The sequence below is a fragment of the Odontesthes bonariensis genome, chromosome 13, assembly GCF_027942865.1.
Source record: "Odontesthes bonariensis isolate fOdoBon6 chromosome 13, fOdoBon6.hap1, whole genome shotgun sequence".
NCBI lineage: Eukaryota > Metazoa > Chordata > Actinopteri > Atheriniformes > Atherinopsidae > Odontesthes > Odontesthes bonariensis.
This window is the reverse complement of record NC_134518.1, coordinates 17,202,474-17,226,009: the sequence shown is the minus strand read 5'-3', so window position 1 is coordinate 17,226,009 and position 23,536 is coordinate 17,202,474. Positions and strand designations below refer to the sequence as shown.

The 23,536-nt window shown below is 42.2% G+C and overlaps 2 protein-coding genes across 3 annotated transcripts; one reads left to right on the top strand and one right to left on the bottom strand.

Annotated features, from left to right (window-relative positions):
* Window positions 1–352: 352 nt before the first annotated feature.
* On the bottom strand, window positions 353–13,032 carry atp7a (ATPase copper transporting alpha). Of its 2 annotated transcripts, none has more exons than XM_075481221.1 (23): window positions 12,748–13,032; window positions 11,359–11,489; window positions 9,604–10,108; window positions 7,514–8,290; window positions 7,159–7,371; window positions 6,899–7,062; window positions 6,599–6,760; window positions 6,364–6,440; window positions 5,612–5,834; window positions 5,240–5,473; window positions 5,047–5,138; window positions 4,706–4,833; window positions 4,285–4,439; window positions 4,057–4,191; window positions 3,672–3,866; window positions 3,292–3,474; window positions 2,993–3,206; window positions 2,761–2,907; window positions 2,514–2,656; window positions 2,091–2,294; window positions 1,555–1,672; window positions 1,339–1,441; window positions 353–1,216 (listed from the first exon to the last, which is right to left on the bottom strand). In XM_075481221.1, the coding sequence occupies exons 2-23, from the start codon at window positions 11,476–11,478 to the stop codon at window positions 943–945; spliced, it is 4,566 nt and encodes a 1,521-aa protein (XP_075337336.1). In that variant the 5' UTR covers window positions 11,479–11,489; window positions 12,748–13,032; the 3' UTR covers window positions 353–942. The 2 variants fall into 2 exon arrangements, with proteins under 2 accessions (XP_075337336.1, XP_075337337.1); XM_075481222.1 differs by having other exon boundaries at window positions 7,159–7,344.
* A 3,481-nt stretch (window positions 13,033–16,513) lies between these two features.
* On the top strand, window positions 16,514–20,931 carry fbxl3l (F-box and leucine-rich repeat protein 3, like). Its single transcript, XM_075480615.1, has 5 exons — window positions 16,514–16,805; window positions 18,684–19,057; window positions 19,322–19,444; window positions 19,606–19,777; window positions 19,945–20,931. The coding sequence occupies exons 2-5, from the start codon at window positions 18,698–18,700 to the stop codon at window positions 20,586–20,588; spliced, it is 1,299 nt and encodes a 432-aa protein (XP_075336730.1). The 5' UTR covers window positions 16,514–16,805; window positions 18,684–18,697; the 3' UTR covers window positions 20,589–20,931.
* Window positions 20,932–23,536: the final 2,605 nt, after the last annotated feature.

The window sequence follows — 23,536 nt, the reverse complement described above, 5'->3', positions numbered from 1 at the left end:
TAACAACTACTGCTGGAGTACAACAGTGAATAATGTTCACACTGATTGACAGATATATTACGTCACTGATTAAAGGTGCAGAAATCAAACCTTCTACTGACCTTTGCTCAAACATAATGCACATTAAGTCCGAGATAACTTGAGTACGGTGCTATCTTTGGAATGTTGGCACTGGGGTAAAAATGCCTTTAACAACTCACTCAGTTGTATTTTGCACAACAATCGACTTTGCCACCTGTTACAAGGCCGCTTAGATTGAGTTTTCATCCCCGACGGTTATCAGAAATGACACATTATGGGTAACTGAAAATGAAAATTGGCATTTGGATTCAACAACAAATTTCTTTTTTTTTTTTCTTTTTTTTTTTTTAAGCACACCGTATTGGCAATTTCTCAACACATGGGATACAAAGTAAAATATAGATAAATAATGTCAATATAAATAGTCTGCAGTATAATTGTACAACAGGAAATAATTTTCCTTTAAAGGAAAATTGGTTAAAATAAAACTCTGTAGTGCCCACTCTACACTACCATTGTTTAAATGTCTTTGGATTGATGAGGAAGATTGTAAAGGCAGCTGTTCGCAGTGGCACAGAGTATGTAAAGTCTGCTTCCTCGATGCGGACGCCTGCATCAAGGCTCTGAAAAGACTTCAGCGTGACAATCGGTTTGTCAAAGAGTGTTCCCAGAGGCGGTCGCCTCAACAAAGGACAGTCTGCAGCTGAAGAGCATGTGATCAGCTGCTTGAGCTAAAAGAAAGCAACGGACACATGAGCTTTCCTCACGTAAACAGTGCTGCCCCGAGGCACCTACAGTGAACGAGTGGGCCGTTATACAGTGTCACCCTTTCATTTCAGCCTGGTCCAGCCTTGAATAAAATGCAGTTACACCTTATATCAGAATACAGAAGTCTTTGCTGGCTGTGCGACCTCCACAGATTCAGCAGAACTCCTCCTCACACAGCGCCTCCCCCACCAGCAGTGAGTGTTTGTCGGGCTCGCTGAGCACTAAGCTGTTGAGCGAGTGCTTGTCGGAGCGCAGGGAGTTGATCGACGCTCGGCTGTAGTTGACGATGCGATCCAGCAAGCTGAGTTTGGGGGAGGGACGGCGCATTTCGCCGATGCCGATGTGAACGCTGACGTCAGACAGGCTGCCCTGCCGCCTGCTGTTACCGAGTCTGGCTTCTAGCATCTCAGCGCTGGGCTTAGTGTAACTACTCAAGAGAAACGAGGAGAAAGTAGGGAAAGACGGAAAGGGATTAATACACATCAGAGGAAAATAGAGCACACAGACGTGCACAGAAAGGGAACCCCAAAACTTGAAATATCGAATTACCATTTGAGGAGGAGTGAGGACAAAACCACAGAGACAGACGATAGTGCCATCGCAGCAGAGCCCATCCAGGGCTGTAACACCAGGCCGATTGGCATGAATACACCTAAAAAAAACACCCGGATCTTATTACTCCTGTGCTCAAAGTGATTAGAGACTGTTGTCAATGTGATTATATAATATCAAAGTAAACCTTAAGATATTATGTGCAACACTCACCAGCAGCAATAGGAATTCCAACCAGATTATAGATGAGAGCAAAGATAAAGTTGACCCTGATCCTCCTGACGGTCTTTTTAGAGAGATCAATGCTGCCGACTACATCCAGCAGGTCATTCTGCAAACAGAGATTATATGTGAAGAGGAGTACTATAGGATATATTTGGGATTATTAATTAACTGATAATGTATCTAATCATGTTCAAAGTAAGATCTGCAGTGGGGTAGAGAAATGAGTGAGAAACAACATTTTTACAAGGTGACATCATCTCTCATGGTTATCAATAAGACTGCAACAAATTATACACTTGTATCCTTTCTCAATCCTAATGCATTGTGGGTATCTTTCAAGAGGGCAATCTCAGCTCGTTTCCAGGTAACAGGCAGGAGGAGAAGATGAGGTGGCACAAAATAGAAAAATGAGAAAAGCCTGAGTTTATAATATGTTGTCCCTGCAGTGAGCCATTTTGGATGCTTTCCTGTTATGAAACAGACAACTGAATCCACAAGAGGAGCCAGCAAAATCAATATGTTACCCTGATTAACACCACATCAGCTGCCTCTATGGCCACATCTGTCCCAGTTCCTATGGCGATGCCCACGTCAGCCATGGCCAGAGCAGGCGAGTCGTTTACACCATCACCCACCATGGCAACTATCTTTCCAGCCTGCTGCAGCTGTTCCACTTTGGCCACCTTGTGGGATGGCAGCACCTCAGCAAACACCTTTCTGATGCCCACCTGGTGGAACACAACCAGAGACAGGAAGTCTCAAAAATACACACAAAACTTGTAAATGGATTTTTCATTTATACTCGGACAGCATTATATATTTTGTTTTTTAAAAACCCTGAAAGTCAACAACGGTAAGGTGTCCTAGCTGCACTGTGGTTTCATAGCAACATGAGTTCTTCTTCTTCTCATGTTCTCAGCAGCCTCCTCTTATTACTTTGTTCTTACCTGGGCAGCAATGGCCCGAGCTGTCTTGCTGTTGTCACCGGTCATCAGTACAACCTCCAGACCCATGCTGATCAGCGTGTGGACTGCCAGCTCGGCTTCAGGCTTCACTGTGTCAGCGATGGCTATCATTGCACACAGCGTGTCTATGCGCAAAAAGACATTTCTAACAGTAAGTGCATTACCTCCACATCATTTTTCAAGAACGTAGCTTAAGAGAATAAATGTCACGTTGACCATTATTACTCACTGTCCACAGCTACTAAAACAGCGGTGCGTCCTCTGCGCTCATGCTCTATCATGGCCTCATCGATGTCTGGTTGGACCTGCAGGCAGTTCCTCCTCATCCACTCCCGATTGCCAATCAGGACCACATAGGTAGCTGTCTGGACCAAGTCTGCACCCAACAGACAAAAAAAAAGACTGAAACACAACTTCACTGGAACTGCAACAACGTGTTAGGGTTGCACTTTCCAACATACGTAGTGGCTGTGGGTCCATGATGAGTGGATGGGAGCCGGTGGACATCCGGGTGTCGCTGATCTGGACGAGGACGCTGTTGCGCTGGTTGTTGTCCTCACCGTCACTGTCCACCTGCTTTAGCAAAGTCTCCGTGTTGCTGACCTGACATCGGACGCCACAGCCCGGCACTGCCTGGAAGTCTGTGCACGTGCCAACAGACTCTGTGCCAAGCTCCTGCTCACAAATAATACTTTGTATCAATGTGAAGAAAAAGAAAGAAAAGAACTGTGGGTGGCTTGAATCCGATGGAGAGACCGACCTTTTTACAGTATTTGGTGATAGCTGCTCCCAGAGGGTGTTCACTGTTGTTTTCAGCTGTACCCACGATGGCCAACAGGCGGGAGCGAGGCATCCTATTCCCCTCCACAACTATCTTAACTTGGACAACCTTCGGAGCACCATAAGTGATGGTCCCCGTCTTGTCGAACACCACTGACTGGACCTGCGCATAATGAATAATACTGATTAAAAATAAAATATGGCCATCTAAATGTTTTTAAAGGTTTAGTGGTCTCTAATGATAGTAATATCTACTGTAATCTGTTTTGCAACATGAGACACCAGAATGATTGGCAATGTGTTGATTATGAGATCAGTTTTGTCACATAACGGGGGCGTTAGAGTATGGTTACTACACACCTTATGTGCCATCTCAAGTGGCTCCCCACCCTTTATCAAGATGCCATTTTGGGCTCCGACACCTGTGCCCACCATCACAGCTGTTGGGGTTGCTAAGCCAAGGGAGCAGGGACAGGCGATGCATAATACTGTTATGGAGGCCTGGAAGGCGAAGCGAATCACTGCCTCGGCTCTGGAAATGCTTTTGTCATAACCCTGCAGGGAGGAAACGGAGATGTTAGTTGTTCTTTCCAACTGTCAACGGAAGGAAAAAATGGTGGTTACAAAGCTGTGACATTTAGTTGTATGGAATATCAAAAGAACATTTTTGTAAGTCGTTTCCTGCCATATTGAAGAACTTGAAAAAAAAAAAAAAAATAGGGTACCAACACTGAAAAGAACTCACAGGAAAGTACATCTCCACAAGAGAGAAGTCCAGAAACCCGATGACAATCCAGGCGATCAGCGTGAGGACGGATATGCCAACAATGAAGGGTACAAAGTAGCCACTGATCTTATCTGCATACTGTTGGATGGGAGCCTTCAAAGATAATATACAAACATTTAAACGGTTAAAAGAGTTTTACTCTCAGAGCTGGTAGGCAGAGAGCAAATCTCAAACCACGTGAATCACCTTTGAAGTCTGAGCCTCCTCCACGAGTTTAACGATCTGAGACAGTGTGGTGTCCATGCCGACATGAGTGGCGCTGACGAGCAGAGAGCCATTCTGGTTGATGGAGCCAGCAATCACCGAGCTCCCGGGCTTCTTTGTCACAGGCATGGCCTCACCTGGAGTCACAAAGCAACAACTGATCAGAAGAAATCCAGCAGCTGAAATGACATCTAAAGGCTACGGACAGCTTTGTCAGTGTGGCTGCTGTGGAACCATGGTTTTTATGTCAGATCTACCTAAAAATGCAGCTTATGTTTAAGCTCAAAACTGTTTTAGCTTTATCAAATGATGGACTCTGGTACTTTTTATTTAATAATATTGTCACCACTAGTAATGATATGAAGCAACAAATCAATACTTGGGGGATATCAATTCAACCAACCTGTGATAAGAGACTCATCAGCCATGGAATGTCCTTCGATTACTCTCCCATCGACTGGGAACTTCCCTCCAGGGACGACTTTCACCACGTCACCTCTCTGCACCAGCTCAACATCCACCTGCTCCTCACTGGAAAACAGACCAGCAGTTACTCACCAATAAGGTGGTATATTTTAAGAAAAGACAATTGGGATGAACACGAGAGAAACTTGAATATCAATTTATCATTCATCACAATGGACGTTACCTGCTGCTTGTTTCTACATCTTTCATTTTCATTGTTTCAAAGTTAAGATATGAACGGTTTCAATAAACAAAGTGGGTGTAGAGAACAAAGAGTACCTGAGAATAGAATTATCACTGCTGAGAGTGACCACTGTGGCCTCAGTAGCTTGTAAGGACATCAGTTTGGACAAAGCCTCAGATGTTTTGCTCTGAAAGGAAGCCCACAGAACAAGTTTAATGCTGAGGCGAAGGGGTTTGGAAACAGTTCATTTGAAATGTGCGAGAAATCAATCATCACGATGAGCGAAACCTTGGCAATCTGTTCCAGCCAGCGTCCCAGCGAGATGAAGACAAAGAGCATCGGAGGTGTGTCAAAGAAAGTGATGGGGTTGACTTTTGCTTTCTCCACCATGGCCACCATCAGGACGACACACGAGTAGCTGAAGGCTATGGTGGTGGCCAGCACTATCAGCACATCCATGTTGGCAGACTTGTGTTTCAGTGCTTTGTAGGCTTGAACGTAAAAGTAGCGACCTCCAATAAACTGAGAAGAGGACAAACGACAAGAAACATTCAAGGCGTGTTACTTCTGTCCGAGTGAGTCCATTTTCACAATCTAAAATGTCCCACTTAAACCTCCATATCTTGTTTCCTGGGAGTGCCGTTAATCCGTGTGATTTACCTGCACGGGCACACAGAAAATGAAGGAGAGGAGGTTCATGATGGAAAGGCCTGGAAGCAGCTGTCTCTCCAGGAACATGGTGGAGTGATAATGGTTGCGGTCCTCTAATGTGGAGTTGTGATGATGCGAAACATTCATCTGGTGGTCCATGATAATCATGTACATCATCATGCCCATCACAGGCACACAGAAAAACAAGCTCACAAGGAAGGATTTCCTCCACCTTAGAGAGTAGAGACATTTGTGGGTTAGGGAGTGGAACGATTCATTTTGGGATCAAGTTTTAAGGTGCTTTAAGGGGTATGTAGCTGTTAATACTGACTATAAAGCATTTAAAGCACTGCTTGCATATGACAGAACAAACCAGTCTATATTATATCGTAAACATGCTTACCAGCATACCTTTATCGAGAGTATTATCATTACCAGAGATTCTCTCCACTTGTGTCTTTCAGCCCCCACATCGTCAAATATAACTACATAACTTATAAGATATAACCCCAACAAAGGTCGGTTTTACTCGTGCAAAAAGTCCACGCAGTGCTGAAGTCAAGAATAGGCAGCTGCTGCCATAACAGGACTTATGCAGTAATGTGGGGGCATTACTACCATCCTACAAGCATTTTTAGCCTGTGCTGAAAAGTGTGTTTTTTTTTTGGTTTTTTTTGAGTAGCTGAGTCATCATTTACATAAAAAGACATTGGATTAAAGCGTTTAAAAAAAAAAATAAGAAAAAAGAAAAAGCCGCTCACTGTTTTATCTCCTTGCTGTGGTCCAGGTGACTGGCAGCGCGGTCTCGCTTCACTAAAGATGCTTCAAATCCCATGTTCTACAAACAACAAACTGCTGATCAATCCTCAGGCCCGGGCCACTTAAAACTTAAACTGAATGCTGTCTCCAAACCGAGCGTTATGTGGTGTAAACAAGCAAAGAAGAAATATAAACAAAGTGAGTAAGCAAAGGCAGGGGAAAAAAAATTGAATTTACCTCAATCAGCTTGATGATGTCCCGCGGGCCTATAATTTCCGAATCATACTTAACGTGCGCTTTGTTAGTTGCCAAGGCAACAGAGGCATATATAATCCCCTTTTCTCTCATGAGGTTGGACTCAATTTTGTGAACACAAGAGGCACACGTCATCCCTCTGACCTGAAAGAAGGTGAAGAGGAGCAGTCAAGTAGCTAGAGAGACAAAAATACATACATGAGGGTATAAAGTGAAGAACAAGCAGGGTTTATTCCAACTACTGTTTTTGCAGGCAACTTGTTAACCTTAAAACTGACTCACCACTAGTTCTAGATTTCCATCTGAGCCTTCATAGTTCTCCATGACCGAGGCGGTAAAACCCAGCTCTCTCACACATTCAGCTATCTTCAAAGGGTCGATGACTTCAGGGTTGTAACGGACCTCTGCTTTACTAGCCATGAGTGCGACCAGAACAGAGTAGATACCTGCAAAAAGTTTGAGATTTTCTCTTTAGGATCCAAAGACACCAAACGGAAACAACTGAGTGAATACAAATAAATAGAACTCCCATATAAACAGACCAGATTCATTCTTGAGGTTTCGCTCGATGTTTGACACACAGGAAGCACACGTCATCCCTCCGATCTGGATGTAACATTTAGAGTGTGTGACTCCAGTGCGTCCCTGAGGTGTTTCGTTACGAGGGCTGCTGTCCAACTCCTTTCCTTGGACAGGTGCTGTACTTGAAGATCTTGACAGAATGGGATCTGGCACAGGCAGCAGAGAATTGGTCTCTGTTTATAAAAAAAACAAACAAAAAAAACAAAACAGCAGGTTGCTGCAGTACTTCAGTCCAAGTAGGGGAGGCAACAAAGCTTTAAAATACCCGACAGGTTTCATTATGCAACTCTATCACAACACAATCTATCCACTTACCTGGTAGGAATGCATCAAAGCCCATATCCTCTATGGCCTCCCTCAGCTCTTCTGGTGTGGTGAGGAGGGGGTCATAATCAAATACCCCCTGGTGTTCAGCCAGAGAAACTTTTGCTGACACCACCCCCTTCCTTTGTGAGATCATGCCTTCAATGGACTGCACACAGGAGTCGCACGTCATGCCTTCAATGTGAACATTGGCTACAGACGCCAGAGGCTGGGTAAAACAAGGCTGGGAAGCAGCAGGTTTGGCTTGGCTTGCTCGTGCACGCTGTGACGGTGACACAGAAGGGGCGGGTGATGTGGATACAGCACAGAGAGGGCTGGAGGAGCCCCATGGTTCGGTCTTAAAGTTCCCAGGAGGCAGCGCTTCAATGGCCTGCTGCAGTTGTGTTACTGTGATCTTCGGAGGATCGTAGCAGATGGAGGCCTTTTCCTTCTCCAGCGAGACCTCTACAGAGGAAACACCAGGAAGCAGAGAGATGTTGTCTTGAATATTAACCACACAGGAACGGCAGTGCATGCCTTTCACCCGAAGCATGACAAGCGTAGTGTCTATAAAGATTTCAGTCTCCTCGGACGTCTCTGATGGCGAAGAAACTGTTGGTTTTTGAGAATCAGCAAAGCGTTCGATGTCTCTGGGGGAAAGCTGCAGGGGGCGGGGCTTGGATTTGACAGAGGCCTTGAACCCTGCCACAGCAATCTGGTCAATGATGGTTTGGACAGTGATGAGATAAGGCAGATAGACGATTGTCGCTTCTTGAGACTCTAAAACAACTGTGGAGGGGGAAAAAAATGACAGTTAAAACACAGCAAAAAAAAAAAAAACAGCACATATTTAACAACAATAAGAGGAGTTACTGCAAAGATAGAGATGTTTGGAATCAATAAGGCAAAAAAAAAAAATACATCTTAAAATCAAATGTGAAACAATATTTTCACACAAGCCTGTAAGAGATTCTACAAATAATTAGCTTTTTCCTTTAAAAGAGGACAGAGTCGATCAGGGCAGCAACTCTCTGGCACATCTCCTCAGAGAAATGCAGGCTGCTCATGTCAGCAACATTTCTTTTAAATGAATGTCCAGTTAATAAACATGAGCCTCTTTGATAGCTGTGATCAACTCGAGCATAAAGGGCTTTTCAAATTGGCCAAAACTTGCATTCAGATACTACTAAAACTCCCAATTGGTTTGGACTATTCAAATACATGTTGTTGCACATTACGTTCACAAGAGGGCACATGAATACAATAAGACATTAACCACCTGCGTTCACTCTATTTATATCAAGGGAAACATGTCTTTTAAAACATCTACACACTGTAATTTGGACACAAGGCTGGGTGCATATTTTCTAAATGTGCCGTTTCTGGTCCTACAGTCGTCTGACTGTAGCTTATACAGTTTGCATTTGATTTTGCCTAAAGGCTCCACAATTTTTACATCAAATGACCAGAATAAAGTATTGCATAGGGCTTGGAAAACAAATTACATTACCCAAGATGGGTTATAAACTCCCTTTCATCATTATTACATGTCTGTTATTGAATCATTTGCTCTTTTCTGGCTCGACCTTTAACCCAAGAGGCCGACAGCCACAATCAAACTTATTAATCTTATTTCCTGTTTTTGATTATCTAATCAAAGTAAGCATATTTGTTGAGGAAGCTGTGCACACAAAAAAGTTTTTATTCATATTATTTTTAAACTAAGGAACTTATTATTAGACTGCGTCGGGATGTTTTTTGTGAGTCAATCTGAGTGAGTGTATCTAGAATACACCACATAAGGCTTGTCACACATAGTGCATCTTCAAACACAATGACACGTGTGCACTCAGTACACATAATCCTATCTGTCTACATGTCACTCCCTCCAACAATACCAGTGAAAGGATTTCATGAGTCACAGCTAAATCCCACTTTTTAGTCTCTCAGGGGTGAACCTACAGAGCCTGTGTGATGCACAAGGACATGACAGCGGTGAACTGTAAGACGTGTAGTGCTGCAGGTGTGTTGCAACATCTCTTGTTGCTCAGACAGTGCAGTTATATTTGACTACAAACTTGCAAACAGGTCCAGTACATCACCTTTGATCTTTTCAATTCCTTTCAGTTTTCCGATCTTTCCTTCAATAGTGGTTGTGCAAGAGTGACAGGTCATTCCTTCAATGCATAACTTCAGAAGTGCTACTCCGCCTCCCGTTGTGTCAGATGGAGACAAATTTAGGCCTTTTTGCGTTGAGCTGCTGGGTGTCTGGGTCTCCAGAGGCGCAACACTTGCCACTACTTCACTTAACTGCTGTGTAGAAGTCAGGGAGGGAACAAAAGTGACAGTCAGACCCATATGTGGCAGGTTCTCTCGGACGTCCAGCACTCCCTGAATTTGTGACAGCTTCTTCACAGCTTCCTGTTGGGCTGCAGGTGTCAGGCCTGAGGTGAGGATCAGCTGGGTTTCTGTAGCTACTGGTGTGGCCGTGCTGCCCTCCGGCACACTCGATTCAAAGCCCATGTCCTCTATGGCCTCCGACAACAACTCTGGGCTCTGTTGGCTGTGGTCAAATATGACTGTGGCACTCATCTGCTCTAAGGACACCTGCAAAATAAAAGTCAAGGGTAAAGGTTAGAAAAGACCATGCGAAAATCTATCGAAAAATAAATCAGTTAAGACAAAAATATTTACATTAACGCCGAGCCTTTGATTATACCAGTAATTGGGCAACCAAATCCATTAGACAAGGATGCCACAGGTAGCTTTCCGGTTTCATTGACAGCATTAAGCCCATAATGCTGGGTTGTTTGACTTCGGTGAGATGCTGGATTCATGTGGTTTATACATAAATATGCAAATTAAAGGGACTTATACTCACATTAGCTCAAAGATTAAAATTCCTTTAACCTTACATGATCATCATACTCTAATCTATAAGCATTATACGGCCCAACTGTAATTGTGACTCATCTCAACAATGTACCTTAAAGACATAAAACGGGTAAAGAGAGTTCATGGCCTTGTTAAGCTTACAGCATGTTCTGACAGCGTGCTGACCCTCAGCTCTCTTTCTTGAGCAAGAAGGAAGCATGTGACATGCTCTAAGGATCACCTGACTTTGCCACAAGTAAAAAAAAAAAAAAAGAAAAAAAACACAATGGAGAAGTTCAGCAGTGAGAAAGTTTGAGGCTGCATGTAGGACTAACCTTTTTTTTTTTATTCTACAAGCGAGAGGGAAACGAACGAGACATTGAGGGTTATACCATGAGATAAGAAATGAATCAATTCACTCCTCTCAGATCATTTTTGGACAGATTGACAAAATGTTCCAGGCACTAAATTCTCTTAAGACACAACCATTTCCTGTGGACGGAGGGTATATATCGACCTGCTGTCGCAGTCTTGCAAAGGGCAGAGCACTATCTGGAACAAACTATTACATTATCTTCCCATTTAACCTCAGCCTGAGGGGTAAACACACAATAACCAAAACAGCAGGCCACCACTGTTGCAATTACGCCGTTTCTCATGGATATGTTGATGTAACTAAGTCGTAAATTCAAAGAGCTGGACCTGAGGGAGCAAGACAACAGGATCAATCAAACTCTACAATAGGCTGGAAGATTTCGTTAAGAAAATAATGTCTCTATAAAATCTGTACAGAGTGTGTGTGTGTGTGTGTTTTTTTTTTTTTGTTACAACATAAATGATAGTCAATTTAGATCCTCTTCTTAAAGTGGAAGTGCACCGGAAAAAATGTCAAGTCATCAAATTTAAAAGTAAGCGCCTCAAAATGGAGCAAAATTTACAGGATGACACTGGGCGTAAAAAAGTACATCTTAGACAGCGTTTACCTTTATATGCATCACTCCTTGAAGAGAGCCAATCCGCTGTTCTATGGACTGGACACAAGAGCCACAAGTCATACCCTCCACTTTGAGGGAGACCGAACACGGTCTGACTTTCTGTGTCATGACTGCTTTGCCTAAAAGCACAAAAGGATAACATTTATGTAGCTTTAAAACAGGAACAGGGAAAGGATGATAAAATAATACACACAGCACTATGCATTTTAACGGAAAGAAAAACAGATTGTCAAATATCATCCAATCGTGGATCCATTTTGCTGTCAAATTTAGTTTAGTAATTTAGTAATAAAACATGCATTAGTCTGGGACCCGAGACTGCTCAGCCTTGTAGCAAAAAAAATAAAATAAAAAAATACTGAAAACAGCACATCTTAGTGTTTTCAAAAAGATTAACCAAGTCTCTACTGACATTTTGAGAATAAGGTTTAAAGTCAAGAATCGCATACTAACCCTTTATAAGCAATAAAAGAATAAATCTTAGCTTTAACTACTATGTCCACTTTAGGCACATTCTCTTGACAGGAAAATGTAAAGGAAACAAATCTTCTTTGCCCAACATGTACAGTAAAATATGTAAAAACCATCACAGGAGGTTGTCATTTCTCTATTTCCTTGGTTTTATAGAATAATTGTGGCTAACGATTCCACGAATTTAAGATTAAAACTCAAAAACATTTCATCAATGCTACAGTCCATTGTAGCAATGCACCGACAGATGATGAACCACAAAGGCATTACTCATCATGGCTGGGTGCCACTCAGCTGTCACTTTGCTATGAAGCTCATTGTTGTCTAAAACATGGTGACTGACAGTCCCTCTTTTGTTTTTAAACTTACACGAAGCCATCTGAAATTCACATACTGATCACATGTGTTCAAATAAACCTACAATCTGAGACGAGTTTACATCTAAAGAGACTGACATGACAGAAAGAAAGAAGGGGGTCAAGATTGGAAACACTGAAGAACAATGAACATACATGACAGAAGGCTGAGTAAGAGCAAGTTAACATAGTTTTCCAGATCAGCCAAAGTTCCTCATAAAGTCTTGACAACAGCTTGGCGAATTTTGCTAACTGGGTGAATACGTGCTTCACACTCACTTATTCAATGTATCTGAAGTTAGTGTAACGATGAGCTATGCTGACAAAGCAAAACAATAAATTAATCTGGCAGCCGTGTTTACTGTGTATGTTAGCTGTCTCCTGCCTGTTGAAACACTGAAAAAAAAAAAAAAAAAAACTCGCAGAATTTAGGTTAAATAAGAAGGGCTTTCTGTGACATGTTTTGGTAACTTCACAGACAAACATCCAGTCTGTTAAACACATCAGGCGTTCACGTTGACATTTAAAAAAATGGATAAACTCTTCTTACCTCCACTGGTGAAACTGAACCAACTTGTTAGCTACAGGCTATCGACGTTGACTGTCAGGCTGCGTGGCTAAATTAGGCTAGCATGCTAGCTTGCATCTTCTTTTCATCCTACGTTACAGTTAATCAAGTGGACGAGCCGTGGCATTGTGTTGGGAGTGTGGGACAGCTGGGAGTGATGAATTACGAAATTTCTCCAAGAGCGTTTTAAAAAAACTGCTGTTTTCGTTTCTTTTTCTGAAGCCGACGTGACTGGCGACAGCACTGTGGTGCGTCAGCGACGAGGGGCGGAGCTCTGCGAGACAACCGAACTGGCGCTATGGGTAAAATTCTTTGTTTTTAAGGTTGTGTTACGTCCACGTAATGTACAGTTACAACAGCAGCCAAAGCGTACACGGAATATTTTAGACATAATTAGATTAGCCTAGAGAAGATGTAGATTTTGCACAGTTGTAGATTTGGAAAATAGTTTGTTATATGCACAGCTCGAGAAGTTGGGAAAGCCTATAAGTCTGAGCTCAGGATTTAAAGAACCAATAGTTTATTCGTTTCTTAAGCGCCCCTCGTCTCTTTTGACTTTGTCTCATTGTTTTGCCCCTAACCCTGTGGTCCCTTCGCCATCCTTACCCCTGTGGAGAAAAGCTAGGTGTAATAGTTTGTCCTTGAAATGTAATACATAATCACCACAACGCAAAATGGTGCTTCAGAAACTTAAGCTAACCCCACATTGTATCCACCTTTAAAGGTCTCAAGTATCCTCAAAGTGTCCTTTTAACATTTCAAATCCAAATACCAAAGAGATCTTGCTACCTGTCCTCCCCGTGCTGGTTTCGTGCATATGGCTTTAAATTTGAAGGCAGCTGCAATGCAAATTTAAGTGACTGCCAGAGGAGATAAGCCACTAGAATCTGCAAACACAGATTTTTATTATTATTATCATCATTTTTTTTAGGGCTACATTTATAGTGTTTTCATATTTACACTTGTCCCCAGACAGCTCTTTGCCATCCTCAGTACAGTCAAGGGTTCCTTTTCCAATGCAGGACCGTCATTCATCACAGAATATCACTTCCATCCAATCATTCACAGTCTCCTTCACATGACTCCTTCTCTTTAGCCCACTGTAACATTGTTTTTCCCTCCCTGTGTTTAAGTTGTAGTGATGGTTTACGTGTTTTTCTTTTTTTTTCTGTATGTAAATCCTTCTGCTGGTTTTGTTTATTCATCAATTACCACAATTTCATTCATTTTTTAAAGTACGTTTCAATTATTTGTTCAACAGCTGGACAAAATCACTTTGTGTCATGCCTGTGATTTCCTTTTCTTCTAGATTAAACCACTGAAAGAAAAAGTGCTTAGTCTGTATTTATTAGCCAGGGGTTGTAGAATGGTCGTTTAAAGACTGGTCTGAGAGACGCAGATGCACCTGAGCTTTTTTTTCTCCTCATGTGCTTCAGCTGATTGTCTACATACACACACATATCGAAACACGAAAACACACAATGACAAATCCAGAAATAATAATAATAATAATGATAATTAAAAAAGGAGAATAAAGAGAACGGACAAAGTTGCAAACCAGAAGGGCAATATGAGGTGTTTATTGTAAAAAATTACCATTATCATGTCGAAGTCAATTTCAAAACCTGAACACAGAGGTGAAAAAGAAGGAAGACTTCCATGTTGGATTGGGATTAATGATGAAAGAGTTCAATCAACACATTCAGCATGTTTTGAACATCAAAACCATTCATCTGAGTGGTCAGCCAGCATGTCCATGTGGAGCCCATAAGGTTTAAATTTGGGCTGCAGACAAGGGTCCCATGTGGGTTTGTCCGCAGTTTCCACGGTGGCCCCACCTGTGTTTTCCCATATGGGTTTCAAGTTGCTGTGTGGCTTTAATTGGACTTTGCATTTAGCCAATTTGAATGTGAACATTCTTTTACTTTGTGTGATGTGTTTATTTGTATTGCCTTTGGAATAATTTAAGGCTTAGGGTAAGCCTAACCCCAACCCTTCAAGTTGCACTTTGAAACCCATATGGGCAAACAGGTGAGGCCACCGTGGAAACTGCGAACAAACCCAAGTGGGACCCTTATCTGCAGCCCAAATTGAAACCTTATGGGCCCCACATGGACATGCTGGCTGGTCTTCCAGTAAGGTGTGCATCTTCCACCAGACATCTAGCCACAAAACCACTGGTACTCTTGATTAAATGTAGAGAAACCGTTTGGTATTACGTCATGACAACAGATAGCCTATCTATCCCAACATGGGCTGGTGCTGGAGTGAAGTGGACACATGCAGACCTGGGGTCCGTTTCACAAAGCAGGTTCAACAAACTCTGAGTCTAATCCTGACCTCTGAGTTGCTCTACTCTGATAGAAAACTCTGAGTTTTCGGTTCCAGAAACGCTGATGTGAGTGAGTTTAGTCAACTCTGAGTAGTTTAATCTTGAGTTTAGTGCGCCACATCTTTGAAAAGCCAGCATCAATGGAGCCCCGATTCGACGAGTCACCATGGCAACGGGGAAGAGGCGGGATACGTTTTTCACCAACCTCGAATTGGAAATCTTAATACGCTCATAGCGAGTTTCAATACGTTTTTATAAAGAAGTGCCACTGCAAAAGTGTAAGTTTAAATGTAGTCCTTGCAATCACGGGAAAACTGCTTGAATGGTAGCCCATTCATTTTTTTCATTTAGGTGCAATCCCGCGGGGGAGAAGCGCACTTGGCATGCAGCTTAAGATGAAATATAAAAACATTGTTCAAACAGGTGAGACCTCGGGATGGAGGTACCTCATTTTGACCACTGCAAAGTAAATATTAAGTGGCTATTTGACTGTGCAGTTATTTTATCCCCAACATAATGCTGTTTTCACACACATTCATTTCTTCTCATTTATATCATGTTCTGTTAAATAATTAAACCTATTTAAACTAACACAGACTTCTACTCAGCCAACAGAAAGAAGGCAGATACCCGTAAAACGGGTGGTGCCCAGCACCACCACCTCTAACAGAGTCAGAGGAGCTGGCCCGAAGCCAGAATATTAGAAGGCCAGTGGCTGAGGGAATCCCTGTGCCTTTATAAAATATAATGGACCTATATATATCTTTTTTAAGCCTATTCATACAAATATTTATTTGCCTTTTATTTTTATTTTTATTTTGTCCCAACAAAATACTGATGGTGCCGCTCAAAAAGATAATTGTCTGGAAATGCTAAAACCTGCGCGGTCTGATAACCATCTCCTGGCGAATATTTAATTATCTGCGCAATAATGCTGCACCTTCACCCACGGGATCGTTGTCAAAATGACATGCCATTTCGTGGTTTGGTAAATAAGTTAGCTCAAGAGAAAGAGTAATCCCTCCATAGCTAAAAATCATCCATAGCATGATTACCAGTTACATCTACTTTCATTATAACTCTTAGTTGTGTAAACTCATTCAGGATATCAAATGGAGCCAGTTTATCAGAGCCGTCTGTAATCTGACAGCACAATATTTTTTTTGCATGTTATGCCAGGCTTTTAATTAAAGAATGCAACATGAATTATGTTCATTCGCGCATAAACAATCATCATTAATGCGAATTGTGAATTTGTTTACCAAGCTCACTCTTTCACACCCGTGCACACACACGTTGACACACTGACCTACTTTCTCAGGCTACGTGCACACAAAACCATCTTGTGCTCACTGCCCACAGCTCACGACAGATGTCGAAGTGCGCGTAGTGCTCCTTTATACGAGCAAGTGTGCTCCTGGTGACGTAGATCGTATAATCTGCTCCTCTACAGGTATGGTAGTTGTGCGAGGTGCAGCAGGTTAGATCCATGTTTTTCTGCGCTCACGTGTACCGGCTGCTCTGCTGCGCTCGTCAAGCTGTCGCTTACGCGAAGAGGGCTTATTGTGGGAGCTGCTCCTGCTGTCCTATATCAGCAGCAGCCAGCATTTCTCCAGTCATCTTCTGCCATGGCTCCAAGGGAACGCTGTCTTTACAACCTGCGGGCCACACGCACCTTAGGGAAGTTTGGTTTATAATCCAGTTTCGTGTAAGTAATGACGATTTTCAATGGCTTTTTGGGGCTGTGCAAGCAGCCACAAGTGGTGTTTGTCTTTTTTAGATCAATGCAGTTTGTAAATATGCTATTTACACCTATATGATATAGCAACTGTAACAATGGCAGCTAGACTAAATGTAATCAGAGCAACCAAGTGCTGGTAGAACAAGGGTGATTTAAAAATAAGCTGTCTGTTTAATATTTCTACTCTTGCTCTTAAAGATGTTCCACAAGGGTAACATGTTATAAAACCTCTAAAAGTGATGCAAATAGTTGTTTCTAGGCTCAACCCACATGTCAGCATGTGAGCAGACTTTACATGCTCACTATTTACTGTTTGATTGTGGAGTTGAAGGAGCCTCGGAGCAGATTTTGTCAGTGAGAAGTAAGTGAAGACGATAAAATGATACTCAGAGATGGTTGTCAGATATCAGCTCACATGCAGCACCCACATGCTGTGAAAAATAAGAGCTCTTATTAACCGGTTGAGGTGATGTAGAGTAATGTCTAGACTTTTTAGACTACACCTGTAGATTATGGTCCATGCAGGGACTGAGAGAAAGTTTGATCATGCACTAGGTTTTAGTGTATTTACAACACCATCAAGTGTTTTCTGTTGTACAGCATTTATGAGATCCTTGAGTATGAGATAATCAGCTCTTATTTCGATGAAAGACGGATGATTCAGGTGATGACTTTACACCTGATGATTATTCAGGTGTAAAGTCAACTAACACACTACTTGAATTAATGACATCTCCCCAAAACGTTAATTCTTTTTTGTGCAGTATGGATTTTAAAGAGGTCATTGACTTTAACTGGATTGGATTGAACTGATTTGAATTCAATTGCACTGAATACTACTTTAATAATCCCCCAAGGGGAAATTATTTTTTGCAGTATAATGAAATGATTTGGGGAAAAAAAGGCCAATGTAAACTCTGAGGGGAGTTAAATAGATGGATTTAGATTTATGTGTAATTGACTCGAGTCTGCAGGGCCCCTAATATTTGGGCTGCTTGCAGTCAGCTGCAGAAGGACCCGGTGGACACGGGTGTCACTACATAGTTTTTTACCAGGGCAAGTCGTCCAATAAAATCTCACACTGGCAAGCTTGCATAATTTGAAATGATAGTAAAGGGGACGATTACTTTTTACTGATCCCACGAAAACCAACTTGTGAATTGTTGTGATCTTTCCTGATCTGCTGAACAGTGCAGTGTGCATGCTACTTTTAGATTAAACACCTTCAAAAGTAAAAGCAAAGCAGCTCCCTCAAAGACGACAACAATGTTCTCAATCAATGTTTTCTCGCAATTCTGCTGCAACAACCAATTCATTCTCAACATTGTACCACAAACCTCAGATCCGAATAGGTCTGAACACGGTTTCTGTCATGGGAGACATTTGAATAATGAAGCAATGATGTCTGCAGCATATTCTCATGCCTCATATCTTCAGCGTAGTCACATGATATCTGCACGCGTGCAAACATATAAAAAGTCTTATTATCAAGTTTAGTACTGGCACTATCTTGCACACATCTGTCATTTCCTTGTAAACAATTGATATAACAGGTCATGGCGTGATATCACAAGATAAAAACTCAGCTTCCCCTTCCGTCTGCATATCAGTAATACAGAGGTTCAAAATATCTTCACCCTGGAAGGAAATCCATTGTCAGCCATCAAAAGAAAAAAAAAAAGGTTATGTACGAATTAACAGTTTGTTTTACAGCCACGACCTGAAAGTGAGTTTATTTTCTGCTGAAATGCAGGGATTGTATCAGGCTATAATAAAATGTTGCAGTATACTTTATTTTATTTATTTATTTTTTTTAAACAATGTCTTTTTCTCATTTACCCACAGGAGCTGCCTGCAGAATGAAACGAGAAAGGTCGAGTCTCAGATCCAAGTGCCACACCTTCCCCTCCCATGAGGAACCACTTAAAAAACAGAAGTGCATGACGACCAGTTTCGCATCGTCTCTAACACAGGACTGGGGTAACCTCCCCCACCACGTCGTCCTGCAGATTTTCCAACATCTGTCACTGGTTGACAGAGCCAGGGCGTCGTCTGTGTGCCGGGGCTGGAACGACGTGTTTCACACTCCCGACCTGTGGAGGAGGTTTGAGTTTGAGCTCAATCAGCCGGCCACTTCTTACCTGCGCTCCACTCACCCTGACCTCATTCAGCAGATTATCAAGAAGCACGCCCAACACCTGCAGTATGTTAGCTTCAAAGTAAGAGTCTTCCTGCCCATTTCTTCCCTTCTTTCACCTACTCTGACTTCCTCCTCCTTTGCAATCATTCCCATAATATAGCTTACCTAAAAACAAAATGTGCCCTCTTTAATCCAAACCATCTGCTCGAGCATGATACATCAGCCGTCTTGGCACGAGCAGGTTTAATAGGCTTAGATGATTTTTGCACCTCAGTCGTTCCATTCCTTAATTTCATGCATGTTTATCTTTTACCTAAATGGTGAATCACTGCTGGTGGAACAGGTGGACAGCTGCACAGAATCTGCAGAAGCAGCCTGTGATATTCTCTCCCAGCTGGTGAACTGTACCATTAAAACCCTGGGGCTGATTTCCACAGCACGACCCAGCTTCATGGATGTGTCTCAGGTAAGCCTTTGTTTCATGAGTACATAATGTATGCTGTTTAAATATCAAGCTAAAGATTGCACCTTGTGTCTTATGTAAACGGATTTTTGCTCAACTCTTTGAATAAAATAGCAGCTCGAAGAAAAGAGGTCCTGGTTTAACCACCGTTTTCTCCTCCTCAGGCACACTTTGTGTCCGCACTGACAGTGGTGTTCGTGAACTCCAAGTCCCTGTCCTCTATCAAGATTGATGACACCCCAGTGGATGATCCATCCCTGAAGGTGCTGGTGGCCAACAATAGTGACACTCTTAAGTTGCTGAAGATGAGCAGCTGTCCTCATGTCTCCCCAGCAGGTCAGAGCTTATGAAAAAAGATTTTCCCATTTTATTTAGTTGTTATTTATAAACTGTTTTAAGGTGATTAGGAATGAAAGGAGACGGAAATAAAGAGGGAAGTCTATCCCAGAGTGGTATAGATTGTTATTTGTAAAATTGAGATGTTCTTCTCTTTCTTTCTTCAGGTATCTTGTGTGTTGCAGACCAGTGCCATGGCCTCAGGGAGCTGGCATTGAACTACCATCTCCTCAGTGACGAGCTTCTACTTTCCCTTTCTTCTGAAAAACATGTCCACTTGGAACACCTGCGCATCGACGTGGTGAGCGAAAACCCCGGCCAGACTCACTTTCACACCATCAAGAGGAGCAGCTGGGATGCTTTGGTCCGACACTCCCCCAAGGTAAACATCGTCATGTACTTCTACCTCTATGAGGACGAGTTTGAGCCCTTCTTTTGCGAGGAGACCCCGGTCACTCACCTGTACTTTGGTCGGGCAGTTAGTAAAGAGATGTTGGGGCGCATCGGACTGAACTGCCCTCGGCTGGTGGAGCTGGTGGTGTGCGCCAACGGCCTCGAACCCCTGGACGAAGAGCTGATCCGCATCGCAGAGCGCTGCAAAAGCTTGACGGCCATCGGACTGGGCGAGTGCGAAGTGACCTGCAGTGGCTTTTTGGAGTTTGTGAAAATGTGCGGGGGCAGGTTGAAGCAGCTGTCAATCATGGAGGAGGTGTTGATCCCAGACAGCAGCTACAACATGGAGCAGATTCACAGCGAGGTGTCAAAGCACCTGGGACGCATGTGGGTCCCTGATATGATGCCCACCTGGTAGACTGACACGAGCCCAGAGTGCAGAGCACTTAATAAGAATGAGCACTATATAAGAGGAAGACCTCTTTTTAACACGGTTACACATTTTGCTGTTTGACTGAGACTTCGGTCAGTAACTGTTGTTGGGCAGCTTAGTGGAAAGTGGCTGATTTCTGAAGCTGTCATATGTAGTTCTACTTGGAGTGAATTTATTGTTATTTGAAAAATGCTTCGCCTCATTTACAGTCTGTCTATTGCTTTCTGTCTATTACCAAATGATATTGTAAGGGGAAATTTTGCATTTAAAGGGTAATTTCAGTCTGCGATTGATGGTCCAGATTTATAATCATTGCAAGCTATCAGCCACTACCAGAGGTGGAAAGAGTACTGAAAAATTGTAATTAAGTAAAAGTATCTTTACTTTGCCTAAATTCTACTCAGAGTAAAAGTAAAATTACCCATCTCAAAATTTACTTGAGTAAAAGTACAAAATTACTTCATTTAAAATGTAATTTGAGTAAAAGTTACTTAATTACTTTCAGTTTCTTAATGCAAAAAAGGATGAGTTATGAATCAAATTCAGTACAAGTTGTTTTAATCTATTTCGAGGTGTATTAAAGTGCACATCCACACTTGCAAAAGTTCAACTGGGCTCAGGAACATACTTCCTCACAAGGACAGTCACAACTTGTACCATAATTATGGACAACCCTGAACATCCTCTCCATGAGACTGTTATCGGAAAACAGAGTCTCTTCAGTCAAAGGCTTCTTCAGTTTGGATGCAAAACGGACCGCTACAGGATTTCCTGCCCACAGCCATCAGCATCTATAATAACTCCTTGATTTAATTGAGTTACATCAACATTTAATTTCCCTCTGGGATAAATAAAGTATTTTTGAATTGAATTGAATTGAATAAAGTGCAAACAATTTTCAGTCCTATTGTCCAATGGACAACACTATGATAAGAATAAAGAAATTTAAACTACAATCAAAGTATTAAAAAAACTAAATGCACACAAAATTAAGTGCCCACAGGATACCACAAATCAAACTAAAATGCCACAGGATCCCACTATTCACAATAAAATGCTACAGGATCCCACATGTCAAAATAAAACAAAATGCCCACGAATCTGCCAATAATCTACAACTTTAGACCGGAAAAGCTCTTGTTCAATTTCAGCAGCAGCTGATTTTCGAAGTTTTTTGCTGTAAGTCTTGCTCTCTTTGCTGTGAAGAGCAACCCGGCTGAACTAAAAAGCCTCTCACAGGCAGCTGAGGCTGGAAGGCCTGTGTTGAGTTTCAGAGACAGCTTCTTAATGTTTGGGAAGGAGTTCAGCAGGTCCATGCTCTCCGACACACAGGCAAGGTACCCCTCCAATTCCCCAGAACCCTCTGACCTGCGGGACTTCATTGTGGAATAACAATAAAAAATGTTTATGTTTTGATAAAATGCCGAGATCCAAATATCCAAATACTGACGTCGGAGCCCAGTCCACTGACTCGGTAGCCAACAACGCGCTGGGGCAGCCTTCAAAACAAAGCCCAAACGTAGCCCGTATTACATTACTGTTGATTGGCATTTAACAACATAATACTTTACTGCACTACTACAAAACAGTTAGATTTCGCACATACCTTTGACGAAGTGGTCACCGCAGACACGAGCATTTGCAGATTGAGCTCCTCCAGTCTGTAAACGTAGGTTAACTATCCACTTTTTGCGGCGTTGTTCTGTGAGTTTTTTTCCATTTTTCACCTCTATGGGCGATTACCTTAGGTACTCGATAGTAACCCTTTCCCTTCTCTCGGTTAGACCGATTGCAAGCAACATCCAAAAACGGCACAAAACTGAGGCATGTTGGGCAAAAAAGTGGCAGACAAAACACAGTGTTTTCAATGGGACCCAGCTCCAGTTGCCCACCACTTAGGTTCGCGCGCTTAGAAAATACAGAAGTGACGTCAAGTGAAACCCAGCTATTGACTTTCAGTTCCGGGACAGCTGTTCAAATTTCCGCCCGCATTTAATTTTTCACCATCAATATTTGTTTTACTCAGTAACGTGACGGGTTTCAAATGTAGCGAAGTAAAAGTACTTGGGTCAAAATGTACTCGAGTAAAAGTAAAAATTACACATTTCAAAAACTACTCAGAAAATTACAAATTACTCATAAAAAGTACTCAATTACAGTAACGTGAGTAAATGTAATTCGTTACTTTCCACCCCTGGCCACTACCCATAAAGAATGGGGGTCTGCCATCTGCTGGCTGTTGATGTTAAATGCATCTAACTTCATCAAATCTTGCTCTTGATTTCAGTTTTAGATTCCTCTGTTTAAGTCTCTGGCAGGGGTGGAAAGTAACGAATTACATTTACTCACGTTACTGTAATTGAGTACTTTTTCTGAGTAATTTGTAATTTTCTGAGTAGTTTTTGAAATGTGTAATTTTTACTTTTACTCGAGTACATTTTGACCCAAGTACTTTTACTTCGCTACATTTGAAACCCCTCACGTTACTGAGTAAAACAAATATTGATGGTGAAAAATTAAATGCGGGCGGAAATTTAAACAGCTGTCCCGGAACTGAAAGTCAATTGCGTGGCCTTGCCTTGAGCGCCCTTTCCATTGTTAAATAATCTGGTGTGGTGGATCCAGTAGGCTACATGCGCTTTGGAAGATGGCTGTTGCTAACCTAAACGTGGAGACTTTGGAGGAGGAAAGGTCTGAAGACGAAGAGGATACACATTCTGGAGGAGACGAAAGCCAGAAAAACCCGTGGCCAAATTTAGAAAAATTATTTGTTTTCAAACGCACAAAAGGCAATAATGTGATTATGCAGTGCAAGATGTGCCTGCCAGCCAAAACGGAGCTTTCGGCTTTCAGAACATCGACTTCAAACTTACTTCTTCAATACACCTCGAAGTCGATTAAAACAACTTGTACTGAATTTGATTCATGACTCA

Bases quoted from the DNA above. Each gene is read 5' to 3' on its own strand.
- fbxl3l (XM_075480615.1), top strand. From the start codon at position 18,698: ATGAAACGAGAAAGGTCGAGTCTCAGATCCAAGTGCCACACCTTCCCC. The intron at 19,058-19,321 runs GTAAGAGTCTTC...CTGGTGGAACAG, and splicing joins TGCAGTATGTTAGCTTCAAA to GTGGACAGCTGCACAGAATC. The intron at 19,445-19,605 runs GTAAGCCTTTGT...TCTCCTCCTCAG, and splicing joins GCTTCATGGATGTGTCTCAG to GCACACTTTGTGTCCGCACT.
- atp7a (XM_075481221.1), bottom strand. From the start codon at position 11,478: ATGACACAGAAAGTCAGACCGTGTTCGGTCTCCCTCAAAGTGGAGGGT. The intron at 5,835-6,363 runs GTGAGCGGCTTT...CTACTCTCTAAG, and splicing joins CACAGCAAGGAGATAAAACA to GTGGAGGAAATCCTTCCTTG. The intron at 2,908-2,992 runs GTATGTTGGAAA...TGTTGGGTGCAG, and splicing joins CATGGACCCACAGCCACTAC to ACTTGGTCCAGACAGCTACC.